The sequence below is a fragment of the Phalangium opilio genome, unplaced genomic scaffold, assembly GCF_054372755.1.
Source record: "Phalangium opilio isolate 3A_F unplaced genomic scaffold, DU_Popi_V2 ptg000031l_1, whole genome shotgun sequence".
NCBI lineage: Eukaryota > Metazoa > Arthropoda > Arachnida > Opiliones > Phalangiidae > Phalangium > Phalangium opilio.
In genome coordinates this window covers 11029108-11045899 of record NW_028324158.1, presented here as the reverse complement: position 1 = coordinate 11045899, position 16792 = coordinate 11029108, and the positions used below count along the sequence as shown (strand labels likewise).

Here is a 16792-nt window from a genome sequence, read left to right as displayed (position 1 = left end):
TAATATTACCACTACAAGGAAACTTTTATTTTGAGGGGGGGGGGGTTGCGTTAAGTAAATTTATTTTTAATCAGAAAATTGGTTAATTTCTAATGGATATAGAAGCTGGATTGGCCGTCTGATAACATTTTGATTTCCCATTTTTATAGAACACGATCTAATTTCTCCATCCCGACCTACTTTAACCTCTGAAACTACACCTAACTTCCACATGTGTTTTGGAATTTTCTCTTCATGGACCAGCATGACATCACCAATCTTAACTTTGTCTTTTATTTTATTTTTGGCTAGATTAATGTGATGCGCTGTCCTTAATTCTAGCACGTATTCTTGCCTCCACCTTTTCCATAGCTTGTCCATAAGCGAATTTCTATATTGTAGCCGTTTAGTAAATTCCTCTTGTGATTTTGGAATTTCATTGGTGTTTAGTTTTTGATGTGGCAAAGCGGTTAATCTTTTTCCAGTAAGGAATTGAGCGGGACACAATGGCTCTGGTTCGTTCACGGTATTGAACACGTAAGTTAGCGGTCTTGAATTAATTACGGCCTCGGTTTCGAGGAGGACCGTTGTAAGCTCTTGATAAGATAGGGCAGCTTTCCCGAGAACTTTCTTTAGAATGAGTTTGACGCTTTTAACCAGTCTCTCGTAAAATCCACCTATCCAAGGGGCCTTTTCTACTATAGATTTCCATTGAATTCTATGCTTGGTAAAGAATTGCTTGCTTTGGTCATTGTCTATGTTTTTCCAGAGTAAATCTAAATCCAATTTTGCTCGTTTGAACGTTTGGGCGTTGTCTGAATAGATTATAGACGGTATGCCTCTCCTTGCAATGATTCTTCTAAGTGACATGAGAAACTCATAAGTTGATAATGAGGGAACCAACTCGAGGTGTATGGCACGAGTGGTGGCGCAGGTGTATAAACAAATGTACGCTTTTTCTATGTTTTTGCCCATTTTTACCGTTAGAGGGCCGGCGAAATCCAGTCCGACCACTGCAAATGGCTCTGATTGCGTAATTCTTTCTTTGGGTAAAGTTCCCATGGGTGCTTGGCTTGGTTTTGCAGCGTATCTTCGACATTTATAACAATGCCTCACGACGTTCCTAGCAAGTTGCCTTCCGGCGATAATCCAAAATCTTTCTCTGGCCTCTGTAACGGTTGCCTGTATTCCAGAATGCAGTACTGCCTCGTGGCATCTTTTCATTATAAGCTGGGCAACTTGCTGAGTTTTATTTAAGATTATGGGGTGTTTGATTGCGTAAGAGAATTCTGAGTCGTCGAGTCTGCCTCCGACGCATAAAAGACCCTCTTCGTTAAGTTTTGGTTTTAGAGTCAGAATGGTCGAATCCTTAGGGAAGTCCTTGTTTTCTTTTAAAGCTTTAATTTCTTTTCCATAATCTTCCTTTTGGATATCCCTAATTAGCATATTTTCAGCGTGGTTAATTTCTTCGGTGCTAATTTCACCCGTTTCGGCTTTTTCTTTTCTTGCCATTTTGGCTATTCTGTATAGATAAGCGATAATCCTAAGAGTTTTGTTTATGTCGCTGTATCTTGTCAGATCGACCACGTGCTGGAGTCCAACCTTTTCTTCAATCTTTACGGCTAGAACGACTTTCCTTTTTTCCTCTTCAACTTGTTTGTAATCAAACTCGGGTTCTTGTTCTGTTGGCCATTGAGGTTTTTCTTCTCCTAACCACGGGGGTCCGTGAAACCATAGAGAGTTTTCTATCATTTCTTGGGGCGTTGCCCCTCTTGTTGGGAGGTCAGCTGGGTTCTCCTTTCCTGGACAATGCGACCAGCTTTTTGGTTCTATCAAACTTTGAATTTCGTTGATGCGGTTTTGAATGAAGGGTTTCCAAAGTTTCGCTTGACCTTTAATCCAATCTCTGGCAATCGTGGAATCTGTCCACATGTTTATTTTAATATTTTCTTTGAATATTTGCTTGACATTGTTGATTAATCTAGCTCCTAGAAGGCAGCCCATCAGTTCTAATCTTGGGATGGTCAGCTCTTTAGTAGATGGAACGGTAGTTTTGCTCAATGGGGCGACTCTTGTTTTTGAAGCTACGAATGACACCTTGATTTCTTTTTTCTTGTTGACGTAACGCATGAAAATTACCGCGGCGTAGGCTTTTTTGCTCGCGTCCGTGAAGCAGTGTAGTTCTTTCTCTATTATATCTTCTTTAGGATCCGAATAATAACATCGGGGTAACTTCAATTTTTCAAGATCTTTCATGTCTTCCAGCCAATTTTGAAATTCTTTGCTCAAATCTTCCGGTAGGGGAGAGTCCCAATCGAGTTTTCTTTTCCATAGCTCTTGAAATACAAATTTGGCTCGCATGGTGTATGGCGAGATAATCCCTACAGGATCAAACATTTGAGCAACAACGCTCAAAACAAATCTTTTACTGTTTTTATTGGTTTGAACGGTATTTAACAGGTTCTTCAAGTCGACTGACAAAACGTCGGCTTCGGGCTCCCAAGTCAAGCCCAATATTTTTTGTTCTTTGGCTTCCAAGGGTCCTTCGAATTTCAAAGTTGAGTTGGGGTTGTTTGTTTCTTCATGGAATATTTTTCTTAATTCCGCGCTATTTGAGTTCCATTTTCTTAGAGTCATTGAAGCTTCTTTTAGGATTTCTGACGCTTCGACTGTCAACTGGAAAGCCTCTTTTATATTGTCTTTCCCGGTGGTGAGATCATCCACGTAGAGTTCTTGGTCCAGCACCTCACAAGTTTCTGGATATTTTTGTACGTAGCCTTGAACGTGTGTTTTTATTGTCGCGGCTAGCAGATAAGGACTGGCCGTTATCCCGAACGGTACCCGTGTCATCCTCATGACTTGAAATTCCTTTTCGTTTATTTTTCCGTCTTCTTCTTTCACCCAAAAGAACCGTACTGAATCGCGCTCATCTTCAGCCAATCCCACCTGAAGAAAGGCCTTTTCTATGTCTGCGGTTATGGCCACCAAATGTCTTCTAAATTTGAGAATGAGGATTAACAGGTCCGGATTTAGATTAGGACCACATGACATGCAATCATTTAAAGATGGGGCGCCCTTGGCATGTGATGACCCATCGTTAACCACTCTGAACTTAGTTGTTAAGCTCTCTGGTCTAATTACTCCTTGTTGAGGAAGGTAGTAAGTTCCATCGGGTTTTATTTCGGGATTCTCTACTACTTCTACGATTCCGTTGCACAATTGGTCTTCTATTACTTTTTTGTAAGGCTCGTAGAAAGCTGGATCTTTGTTAAACCTTCGGACTTGCGTCTCCATTCTTTTTCTAGCCACTTCTTCATTGTCTGGCAAATTCTTTTTACTGGTGCTCCATGGAAATTTGACGTAGTAACGCCCATCTTCTTTTTTTATTTCTTTTTTGAAGTTCTCCATAACTTCTGTTTCGCTCGTTTCTTTTTCCTGACTTTCTTGAATTCCCATGGCTTCCAATGACCAAAACTTTTCCATTTGTTTCATAATTTCTTTTTCTGTGACGGTCACTTTCATTACTCTAACGGCGTAGCATCCGACGGCTACGCTACCTATTTTTGCTGGACCACCGATGGCCCATCCAAAGGTGGTTTCGACGGCCACTAGGGACCTGGAGAATCTTTCTATTTGTCCACTAACAAACTCCCAGTAGGTGTCCCCACCGATCAAGATTCCGATAGTAGAATTGGACGGTGTTTTAAATTCTGACTGATCGGCTAATTGGAGTTGTTTTGACCGCATCTTTTCTTTGATATCTTCGCACCTGGCGGTTTCTACAGCTTCACAAATATAGGGAACCTCCAGGGCTAGAATTTCGACCCTTTCGCTTCTTTGGTACGCGTTTTCGAGCGTGAGTTTAACTAGTTTTCTTACTACTGTGGCGGGTTCTTCATTTCCGAAGTTTTTTATTTCTATTTTTCTCTCTCCTACTATGGGCAGTTTTAATTTTCTGGAGATGTCTTCCGTAACAAAGCTAGCCTGGCTTCCTTGATCCAGAAGACAACGCGCGATGGTTCCGCTTTCAGAATCTGGATTCTTAGCGATAGCTTCAGCTGTTTGGAGTAGGACCATTTGTCCGTTTCCACAGGTTACCGAATTCGTCGCGACTTCTATTGTTTCCCGATTTGGCCTATTTTCATTAGGTTGAACCTGTTTTTTATTGACTTCATTTTTCTCACATATAGCCGCGTTATGTTTGCCCTTGCATATTTTGCATGAATTATAGTAAGAAGTACAGTCATTAGTTTCATGACCAAATCTTGTACATATAGAGCAGCGATTATCTTCTTCAATCATTCGTTTCTTTTCAGAGAGCGTGAAATTTTTGCAATTACTCGTGGGATGAGTGTTTGATTTGCAAAAAATACAAAACACATTTCTTCCCCCCGCTCTTCTCCCAGGGGCCCTTACGGTAGTATTTAAAACGGCCGCGGACGAGTTTCTAAATTCATTTTTGTTTTCAAATCTTCTATTATTTGCGAAACCTGGCGGTGGTTTAAATCGATGATTTTCTTGCGAAATGAAGCCACTCTTTTGACCAAAATCTTTTTTAAATCGGCGCATTTCTCCTAACCGTTCGCACGTTTCTCGACTTTCTACTTCCTTTCGCAAGAAGTCAATAAACCCGTGTAAGTCCCATTCAGCGGACGTACCTCTAGCTTTTGTATACTCTAATCTTACATCTTTAGGCAAACACGCTATTAATTTTGGGCATAGGAATGCACCATTATCCATTGTATCTAATCCTATCGACCTCAAACTTCTAATATTTATTTCACACGCGTCGTAAAATTTTCTCAGAGCGGCCAAATCCCCCGAATTTGTTACAGGTTCTAAAGTTAACAATTCTTGCATATGCGCGTGTGATACCATGTCTTTTCTACCAAATCTATTAGTTAATAAGTCTATAACCTCGTCATAATTTTCATCCGACGGGCTCAGTCCTTTCATGACGCTTAAGGCGTCGCCAGTTAAATAAGATTTTAAATAGGCGAATTTCTGTACCTTGGAAATAGAAGTTTTGCTGTCCACTGTCGTAGAATATTGGCTCCAGAATCCAATCCATTCGGTTACTTCTCCGGAGTATTTGGTGATGACGAGCGGCGGAAGCCTCGCTTCGTTGTTCGCTTGTTGAAGAAGGCTCGCGGCGAGTTCTTGAGTCGACACCGTTGAGCTGGCCGATGATGTTGCGGGTTCGAGATTTTCCATTGTGATTCCCGCTTTTCTGAGCTTTCTTTTAACTTGAGTCCGGATTAGTTGCACATTTGTGCGGTATTCTTCTACCTTATCGCTTTCTTTCTTTAGGTCGTATCTATCCGGATCAATTAGTTCGTCCATTTTTTTATTTAACGCGTTTAAACTTTCCGTTTTTAAGTCCAAAATGGACATTTGATCTTCGATATCATCCGCGTTAATTGGGTTATCATTAATTAAATTTTTTAAGGCGTTTATAGCTACGGTTGTATTTGCGCGTACCGTACTTCGTAACGCGTTAATTTTCTTTATTTCGGAGTCTATTTTGGCCATTTCTTCGGCATCTTTACTTCCGGTGTCCGACATTTTAATTATTTTTATTTAAATTTCCACTTACGTATTTCTTTTAGTTCTTTTTAATTCTACGAGATGATATTTTTCATCGTATTTTTCGCGAGGATACTTTTTGTCGCGCACACTTTATTCGATTTATACGGGATGATATAATTCACCGTATTGTTCTTTCACGAGATGATTTCACGAGATGATATTGTTCTCACAAGTTCATTAGAAGCCCGTTCGTTAGCAGTATCCCGGGTTTCTCGCACCATGAATAAACCCTTCTTTTTGGTTTTGGTTGGGTTCGAAACCTTGCCTTTTTTTTATATATATTTTTAATTTAAACTCTGGGAGAGCTAATTTTAATTTATCGTTACCACAAGACCGACTGAAAAATCCTGTGGAATGAATTTCTTTGTTTTATTTGTTAATATTTTTATTTATTTTTTAAGACTTTTTTTTGTGAGACCCTTCCTCTTGGAGGGCAGGAGAGAATCTGGTTTTTATTAGATGAAAGAGGTTACAAATTTTTGAACTTGGGGCCCCGTAGGAAAACCCCGTGACGTGGTCAGTTTCTTTCCCTACGGCTTAGCTTTACATTTTAAAAGAGTTGGTTATTTTCCGAAGAGAGAAGCGAGATAGGGGTAAACGTTCGCTACTAAGGGATTAACGTAGGCTTTTTACGCGGTTTTTCTCCACCCATAGAGCTTCTCTCTTTTACAAGGCGTTTATTTGCGTTTTTCTTTTTTTTTACAATGTCTATTTTAGTCAGCTTTTTTTTTATAACCTGTTTTGAACATTTCGTTTTTAAGATATTTATTCCTTTTTTTTTTTTTTTTTAGGTTAAGTTTTAAATTTTAGAGATTTTATTTTTATTTTAAATTTAATTAAGCAATGAATAAGTAATACAAGAAAAAATTATACTAATTTATAATGTAAATTTGACAAAGTTTCTACAAGATCTTTATCAATGGCGCCAACGTTCGTTTTAAGAGAGAATCAAGAAAAGAAATCACTTTTAAATGGAAGTTGCTAACTAGTTACTCCATTGTTAGAAGAACTTTTTTGGCGGGTTTTCTTTATTTAAAGATGAAGAAGCTAGATTAAGTTGTTGCTGGTTTTTTTAAAAAAAACACTTGTTTCTAGTTTACCGTTGTCGAAATTATAGGAAACTTTCTTGGTATGAATTGATCAGAAATGTTATGGTAACAAAAATGAAAAAACATTTTCCTTTAACCATTCCTTCATTTAACCATGGGTAATTATTTAACCTAATACTTCAATCGATTTATTTCTTATGAAATAAAAATAAAAAACCTTCCTTTCGTGTTCCTAACCATTTCTTCAATAACCCATGTTAAAATATTATAAAGTTTAATTTCCAACTTTTTCTAATGACAAGTATAGCCTTACTTCAATTCGTAACAGCATTTGTACAATTTTTCCCCAATTCTTGAAAGTCCCTAATAGCTCTACCTAACCATTTATGACCTTAACCTTGCGCAATTACCACAATGTGGCTAAAAATTTAGCAACTTGGTTATTCAAAATTAAATTTAGAGAAGAAAACCGACACTTTTAAATACAATATTAAATTTAATAAAGGTGTAAAACACAGCTGGGATTGGGACGAAGGAATAAAAAACCACTTGCCACGTACGACAATGGATTAGGTATTTCAAAGGTGAATTTTCTCGTCTTATAAAAATCCGGTACACGGTTATAAGAAGCACGATTTATTCGGGTGAATCTTATTCTTTCTTTCGGAATATTACGGGATGGATGTCCGTTACAAATCGTAGTTCACGCTCCTCTCTTAAAATTCTAAATTCTAGGACGTTTTCTGGCCTTACCTTTAATTTTAAATACCTAACCATTCAGAGCCCTTACAATATCCTACCTCAGTGTGCCACGAGATACACCAAAGATGCTTAGATACACCCTACGTAGAATAGTCAACTATAATTATTAAAATAATCGTATTTCATAATTGCCTTACTCATTCTCAACCAGACTAAAACATTATTCCTTGTGGAAGTCTCTCCTTGTAATTATTTTTGGGATCCGAAAAAGAAGGCATGCGCGTAATGCCGTTTATGGGAAATCTATTACAATCATTATAACTTAAAAGAAAAAAATGGCGGGAAATTTTTTGGTGGTGTGAAAATGTGGCGGCCCAATGTATAACCATCATGCAAATAACTATTTCCTTTGATTTCCACCGACTAATGCATAATCAAGAGATTTCTTCTTCCACACGACACCCCAAGTGCTATTGCAGCTATCGTTAATAGTTTTTGACGCTCGCTTTCTCTAGATTGGAGGGGACATAACACGGGGGGTACAAAAAGAATCTTACAGTAAAATAATAGCTGTGATTATTACATTAATGGTTTTCTACATTTACCCCGTGAAGGATTTGTAGGTGTGGTGGTTGAGAACCGCGCGCCTATATACCAGATCATTTTGTCCCTCTGTTGAAAACGTATCTGGCGCATGTAAGAGACGTTTATCTCTGTCTAGAACGTATTTGGCGCATGTGCGGGACGTTTATGTCTGGTGAGAACGTAACAGGCGCATGTGCGAGACGTTTATCTCTATCTAGAACGTAACTAGCGCATGTGCAAGACGTTTATCTCTGTCTAGAACCAGTGTTGTTCTTGGTAGTACAAATGTACTTTTTTAGTACATTTTCAAATTTGGAGTACGAAAAATACATTTTGTATTTTTGGTAGGTTATTTAGTACTTTTTGGAATTTCTAGAATGGGAAGTATTTTTTAATTTTTTGGGGGACGATTTAGCACTTTTTTGAATAACGACGAGGAAATTAATCTCTTAGTATTTAAAAAAGTTGATTCTTTTTTTGGACGAACTTAATCTGGCGGACACCTTGTTTTATTTTTCAACTCACTTCCTTTTTTAAAAAATAATAAGTCTCTACGCATGGCAAAAAAGCCAAAAGGAAAAATGAGCCAATCACCCATCGTTATTTTGTACCCTTTGAACCCTTTCCCTGGAATTTTTATTTTCCAGAACTCGTGGCGCTAAACTTGAGTAATACAGTTAGAATAAAATAAATAATATTCCATGAATTAATATAAAAAAATAATCTTATAATTATATTTAAGATATTTTGTATCTTAGATGGCGCGCTAAGCGTTTCGGAGGGGGGTGAAAGTTAAAAGTACGTTTTTCCCCCCTTTTTCTGGAAAAGTACGTTTTAGAGTTGAGAAAAGTACATTCCCAAAATTGCTAAGAACAACACTGTCTAGAACGTAACTGCCTCATGTGCAAAATGTTTATCTCGCCCTTGACGACGCAACTGGTTTCTAATGTCAACCATATCAACTACAAATTAAAGAAGGGGGAATAGAAGAATAAGAATTATAGAATCGGACAAAAGTTAGGTTTTTCTTGAGTTTCTTTTTTTTATCTCAGGTAAATTATCGGGGCGTTAAAATGAGAAGCACATGTTCTCGGCGGGCTTTCGCCGTTCACCTGCTCGCAATTTCATGTGTGTTTGCATGAAATGACTATTTTTACACTAACACCGTCGTATTAATACATTAATCACTTTGGCTATGGGCTATTTTTCGGGGGTTCCACTCTCTCCGTTTCATCGTGTTCTTTTTCTTCACGTAATTTTTGTTACGACTCGCATCCCAAATCATTACGACTTGAATAATTTTTATATTATTGAATATTATTTATTCAAATCTATTCGGTGATATTTTTTTTATTATTATTTAAATTGGTGTTTAAAAATACTGTCTTCTCTCGTATTTTTGTTTTTAAATTATATTGCTAGGCTGTTAATGTTGCCAGTGGCAATTATTTGTAGTTTTGTGTCTCAACTTAAGTCCATCCCAGTGTTGGCACATCCTCTGAGAGACAAGCTTTAATTCAAACTGAAAAACAACATAGTTCTATTTACAAGAGCGAAGGAACAAACTTCTTATTTATGAATAGAATTAATTTTCTTCAATTAGAGTTAGCATTAATTGTATATACATGTTATTGTTCATAAGTCTATTGTGTATCTTTATGTTTTAAAGTCGAATCAAATGGGCAAAGTATATTTAATGAATTTTTACTTGAATCAAAAACAGAGTAACATATAGGCGGAATATATTTAACATTTTTATCTATTATATATTAAATAATAGCTAAAATGTGTCTCTAGAGAGAGTCGGGGGTCATTAGTAAGATGAAAGACTTCTCTCCTAGGTGGCGCGGCGAGCTAATTAAAGAGCGTCACCGTTTCAACCTCCTTTGCAGAATTAATGGAAGCAAATTACAGACTATAGGCTTCCGTTTTGTCACCTAACTTTTCTTTTAGTCTCGCGCCCGTTTCTCCCGCCATTTTAGCGGGACCGACTCTAAATCTAGCTTTAATAGAACCTAAAACAAAGGCTGGGTAAATCTAACTCAATTTTAAACTTAAGAAACGATCCCTTAGCGCCTTTAAAGAAGCCAATTTCGGATAGGGAGAAGAGAAGAAAATAAAAAAAGAAAAAAAAAGATTTAGAAATATGGTCGGCCATTTTGATCCGCCCCTATTTCGCGGGCTTTTTCATTTTCGTTTCCCGCGCTTTTTAAAGCCCCAGGCCACGTTCCGCGCGCTGCGTATATTGATGAGTTTAAAGGGATACGCTTGAAGTTACTTGAAGAAAAAAAATCTTAAATCTTAGCTCGCGCCCTCTTTAAGAAAAAACTGGAATTATTTTTAGCAAAATGATTAATTATCATTTTATTTAATGTACCCTGCAGTAATATTGTATCTGTTTATGAAATATTACATATTTAATGTCGTTAATGCCCTTAAGTAATTAATTTTAAATAGTATATCATTTACCAATCAATATTTGTTTAAGAAATATGAACAGATGCGAGAATATCAATTGTTTTATAAGTTGTAATAAATTCGCCAAAAACAATATCTGCCCCTACAGGCATCTTAAATTAATTTTTTTGTTCTCCACGTGGTAAGCCAGCTTGTTCCTCATACTGCGCACGCGCTGAACCATTTTGAGGTAAAGGGTTCATTAGCTTAAATATATTTGAGCATAAACAAGACGGGTTTTTTTTCTTTTAATTAATCTTTTAATCAAGGAAATATAATCAAAAAGAAGGCGATATTAAAATGTAAAAAAAAAAAAAATACCCTTTAAAATGATGGATCGTGCCGAAAACGAGATTGTTTTTGGCTTTAAAAAAATCACACGAAGCATGGAGTGCTCAGCTAGCAGCCTTTTCGTATGCTATAGGTGTTTCCATCTTGAGATAGTACAATTAAAAAGAGAGCCCAGTTATTAATCATTGTAATAGAGCTGTCAACAGAATTACTTATTTAACGATAAACAGAAACGGATAATTATATATGAAAAGTTGTTTGTATACGTGGAGGATTTTAACAAACATTATTTGCAAATTTGCAACATTCGATAGACCCTTTTAATACTTTCAGTTGGTTCTGGACTTTGTGTTAGATATACATATTAATTAAATGATTTGGGAAATTAACTTAATTAAGTCAAAGTTATTTAAAATTGGTTTTCTTATGATGTAGAAAACAAAAACCCAGATTTGCTTCAGGACCTTGAAATCCTTGAAAAAACTCGTGGAAAATTCACGGAATATTTTTTTTATTATGAGATCTTCGTAAAAATTAATTAGGCCTAAATGATTTGAGAAATTAACTTAATTAAGTCATGAAATAATTTAAATTTTTTTTTTTTTTTGTCCAATATAAACAAAAACCCAGATTTGTTTCAAGACCTTGAAAACCTAGTAAAAACTCATGGAAAATTCACGGAACATTTCTTCTATTTATTACGAGATCTTCTTAAAAATTAATTAGACCTAAATGATTTGGTGAAAAGTGAAAATATAAATTGAAAACCACTGAAACGAGTCGCAATAAAACGACGCGCGGTTTTGTAATAAAATCAAAATGAAGATCGCGGTCGCATTGACACCTTATAAAGCAATTAAATTCATTTCGCAAGGTTTTATTTTACATACCATTAGGTACTGCTATCATTAAGAGAAAATATTCAGAGCTCAATAGTTAAACCATCTGCTAATAATCATAATGACAGGGCCAAGTTGTCGGCCTTCATCAAAAGGAGATTCACCGCGCCGAGCTGCACACATCAGCTCTTTTTATTTTCCAAAAAAACCTCCCATATTTGTAACGCGCGCTTAATTTTGGCGGGATAGTCTCCGCCCCTCCCCTCTCTTCCCGCGCAAAATTCTAGTCATTATGAAATTAATTTTTCCTCGGGTTTTGGAATAAATTTGAATTTATTTATTCTGTAGGAAACAATGAATTCGGCAGCTTTCATGCGATATCTCTGTCGAAACATCCCCTCAAATTTGCGAATTAAGAAGGAATAGAAGACCTTTTTTTCGTTTTAATTCATTTCGTGAGATTTGACCATTAACTCGCGAAAAACCGGCGCGGTTAAGAGATTTTCGTGTTCGAATTTAAAAGGGCCATGTGTCTGTGTGTTAATTACTTAGATAAGTGCAATAGGTAGTAAGTTTTAAAATTTGCAACATTGAGTATGTTTCTAAAAGTGATACAAAATTTACCTTTATTTTTTTTTTGTTATAAATTAACGGTTTGTCTACGGAAATTTTAGTCGCTCCAAGCTGCTAAAAAAATATAAGAAATGTTGTATATCGCCGCCTCCATGACGTAAAACGTCTACAGCGCAGGCGCCATGAATCGTAATCTAAGGCAGTTTTTACACCTTATTTGACCTTTGATTCTTATAACGGTTTTCATTGGCATTTTCCGTGGAGTAATTTTATTGGAGTGTGGGCAAAAGTTCATTTAAAATTGCATGAAATTTACCAATGTCTCCTTTAATATTGCTCCATGGTAGCAGATTGCTAGCTGCCAATCATTGGATAACGGTACAAGTTCCACAGAAATTGTCTATATTCCGAGTTTCTGTCTTTGAAAGTTATTATTACAGATCCTTAATTTTCAATTACTTATCTTAGTAAATTCGGTTTCGAAAGTTCAAGTACTTGGCACCAGGTATTTGGTTCTTAATAATTTTGGCGCTAGTGAGCACTTGGGGGGGGGGGTAACCTCTAAAGTACATTAGTACATTTCCCTTCAAATATTTCAATTTCGAAATACATTAAAGTTATACTCAATACATTTTGGCACTAAATTTACAAAGAGTTGGATGGGATATAAAAATGCAGGGGTTTCATTCTGCTAATGAAGTTTTTTCATCTCTAGCTAGGTGTATAATAGCCCGGACTCGAATTAAGAGTTCTATAGGTGATAATTTGGTGGCTGATGGCCCCGCAATTAAAAAGAAGAAATATATATATAAAATGATTGTCCGAATTGGGGAGGATAAAAGGCAGCCTGGAGGCGCGAGTACAATTTAGAGAAGTCGGTTTAAGATGAAAAGAAAAATTAGTGTGTAGGATTGAATAAGAGGCGGCATGTGGATAAAATTCAAAGGGGTTTTAATCATTTAATGTCGGCGCTCTCTCTTTCATCCCCGCAAAGATCAAGATGGCTAATTAGCCTAATTGCCATTGGTGACGAAGCGTTTACACGAATTCCGTATAGGGAATGTTTAAGAGAGAACAATGTCGTACAATACAGTAGCCCTTTAAAAACGTATCCGTTTGGAATGCGTTTGAAAGGAAACAATTGAAATTTTCTAATGAACATGCATGTCTATGTTCAATATTACAGAAGATATAGGCTTACGCGTAGTGCTGTTACGCTATTGGACGATTAGTACCACGTGATCTAAGTTGTCCATTATAGTTCACATTCTCGTATATCTCCTTTAATAGTGCACTTATTGATGCATAGTTCCAATATTCATTATGATATTTCAAATAGAAAAGGAAAAATTCTAGCATGAAATTCTTTCAATTTAGCAAACGTTACCATTTTGCGGTTATGTAAGGCTAGTTTTTCCACAATGAATTAGAATGCAAGTCCATCATTTAGGACTTACGGACTATAACCTTTAAATCAATTTGCTAATAATGTTATCATTTGACAGAAAACGTTTCTCGCGTGTGGCCTCGAGTCCATACTGGGAAAAGGTCATTGTTAAAATTTAAACTTGATGGTGTAACATACATTAAGGGTCATTCAATTAGGAATTTATAACCTAACGCGACTTTATGAATATGAACGATTTAGATAATAGATAATTCGCGTCGACCCCCGAGTCCAATTTTTTTTTTAAAGTTTTTTCACTTGGAGAAGCTACCGAAGCTAAACTCTATCCACGTACAATTTTCCAATATTGTATATAGATTTAGTCGTCACGTCAGTAGGCTTAAACTTAAGTCCAACCTTAACCTAAAATAACTATTACTTATGCAAAGGACGACTTCCTTCCAACAACCAACGTCGACAGCTGTTTTTCTATCCCTGAATTTTTGTGCCTCAGCTCTACAAAAATCGTAAAAATCTTGGAAAAAACCTTTTTTTTACGCTATCTATTGATGTCAACTGATAAGATCGACAGACTTCAGTATTATAACTTTTATTCGACAAATGAAATATTGAGTCAGGGCACGAGGAAAAGAAATTTTAAGTCAAATCCGCTGTGCATAGAAACGATTGACTCGACGTCAGTTAGTAGTTGCCTGTAACAACAACAGATGAAGTCCCATTTTGAAAAAAAAAAAAACCTTTTAAATTTGGATTATCTTTCAATATAGTTTGATTTGTTTTTTAACCTTTGTGATGGGTAGAACCTGGGCCAGATGAAAGTCGGAAAGCTTTTGTTGTCTTCTAAAATGTGGGTCCTTTTATTTTAGTACCGACATCTTAAGTTGGTTCAGTTCAGTTGTAATGAACTAATGTCTGGGCCTGATTAATTATCAAGGGTTCAAGTGGACTGTTACGTCCTTTTTTATGTGTTGTCTTGAATGTGCTCCAGTTAAGGATCCTTTTATTTAAGTATTATGACATCTTATATATCTTACTTTGATTCAGTTCAGTTTTTGGTATGAACTAGTGTCTGGACTGGATCTGGTCTATTACGTATTTCCAGAATTAATTAAACGAAGGTCTTGTTTAAATTCAGTGGCAAATAGATTTGTTTAATTTAAAACGTTTCAATGTCATAAAACATTAGCGAAACTTAACCTTGACCAAGAAACTAATAGAAATTTGATGAAGTACAAGTCAAATTTGGTGAAGAATTATTGCAGGTGTTAATATAAGAAAGGTTTACGAAACAAACAAGTAGTAAAAAATTTGCGCCGTTTTTAAATCCTAATTGGCATATTCTAAATTTATAATGAAAATCCGCGCAACCCAGACGTTTTTCTCACCAAGTATTTTCGAGATTGAAGAGATTTTAGATTAAAAAAACACCCATGCAGACTTATCACCTGTCCTCGCTGCACCGCGTATAGTTTTCTATTAAGATTTTTGTCGGTTAAAAATTTCGTTGAAAACATTGACTAGGATAATTTAGTGTTACGTTATCTATTTTCTAAAATCGTTTCATCCAATTCGGAAATAACCGTTGATCGTCGATTGGGGAAAAATATTTTTAGGATCGTAAACTTTGTTGTAACTTGTAGCCCAGAACGTTAATACCAGATTCCGAAAGTAGAAATTTAATAGTTTTCCGTTTTTCATGCAATATATAGTGGGTAATATAAAAAATTCGTACAAGTTCATTAAAAATTAAGTGCTGTGGTGAATTTTATCTAAAATGATATCGTTTTTAGTATCGTTAGGGTTTTCTGATCAACGGTAGGGTTCAAAAACCAGATATCTCATGATATTTGAATTGGATATGGATGGTACTATGTAGGTAGAAGTTTCATACATGGTTATATACCTCGACAAGGCTTAAGGTTAGAATAGCAATTAAAACAGGCTCATTTTAATTAAGTAATTAGGTACATTTTCAACAAAAACCCGAAAGATACCACCTCTGTTATGACAGTCTTCTTGATAAACTCATTGCAATTCGATCGTTTCACTTCCTTGGTATACTTAATTTTGACCAAGGCTTAGGAAAATTTAAATAAAATCTATACACTCCATATCAATTTTCAAGATCAGTAGGTTCTCGAGGCAATTCCGACTTTCTTAAACTACAATATTTCAAGGCCTATTTTATTTTATTTTTTTTTAGTCAATATCACAATCAGAATTTTCAAGTATCGAACTCTAAATTCAATTCAATTCAATTCAAAGAATTGTATATAATAAGATCTTGCTGGCAACCGTACCGTATCATTGTACACATATAGTAGTTTCGAGTATGTTTATTTGACTTTTGCCAAGTCGCGCATTGCCTATACCACAAAGCTTATAATAGCGCAAACCACTTCGGATTGAATAAAAGGTAACAGAATTCTGGCGCCATATCACCAGACGATATTATACCCGTAAAAATATACAACAATTCTAAGAAAAACCCATTTTTAACCCCATTTCAATGATGGCGACGTGGTAAGTCCGGCTCCAGATTGTTCCCGGAGTCGGACTGTCTAGAAATAACTAAAGAAAACCTTTACACCTTTGAAATACCATGAAGTTTCCATGCCCAGGAAGAAAAAGAAAACCATTGTAAAATTTTATGTTCCTAAGTTATTTTGAACGGGAATTCACGAATGTTTTGAATGAAATGACCATAGGCGGGTCAAACCAACGACGAAAGGGTCAATTGCTTACTCACGACCCCCTAGAGTGACCCCCTTGACCCCAAAAAGAAACCTTAGCAAAGCCTACTTTATCGCCTTTACCACTTGAACTGTCCGCTAGCGATAGAGAGGAGGATGAACCGAAAGTATGGGTACCATTTTAACCATGGGGTTTCAACAGGTTCAGCCTTTTACCATTAACGTCAGGTCATCGTAGATCTATTTTGAAGGTATTGTAAGACACGTTAGGGTTAGGATAAACGCTACCAAGTTAGGTAGGGTTAAACGAAAGGTAATAAATGGTTTTAGGGATTTTTAAAAGAGGATAGGTACTTCTACCTTTTTTGGGGGTTTGCTGCGAAGGTGTGCCAACTTGTCAACGAGTAAAAAGGTTAAAATTTTGGGGTTAAAACCATAACCCTGTACTTAACAATCAATGTGACGGTGATAAATTCCTGGCACTCAGAAATGAAATTCCATCATCATATTTTGATACTCTGCTTAAGGAAACGAACGGTATTCCCGAATTCCTCATGGACAGTTAGACTTTTCAAGTGGTTTATTTACGTTCCTCGCACCTGTTTACGGTGGCATGCAAAAACAAGT

General features: G+C 36.2%; 2 protein-coding genes across 2 annotated transcripts in view; one reads left to right on the top strand and one right to left on the bottom strand.

Moving 5' to 3' along the window:
* Positions 1–16792, top strand: part of Gmd (GDP-mannose 4,6 dehydratase) — a 202612-nt gene that overhangs the window by 176958 nt on the left and 8862 nt on the right. The window lies entirely within an intron of this gene.
* Positions 67–5544, bottom strand: LOC149690607 (uncharacterized). Its single transcript, XM_089870526.1, has one exon. The coding sequence runs from the start codon at positions 5542–5544 to the stop codon at positions 67–69; it is 5478 nt and encodes a 1825-aa protein (XP_089726652.1).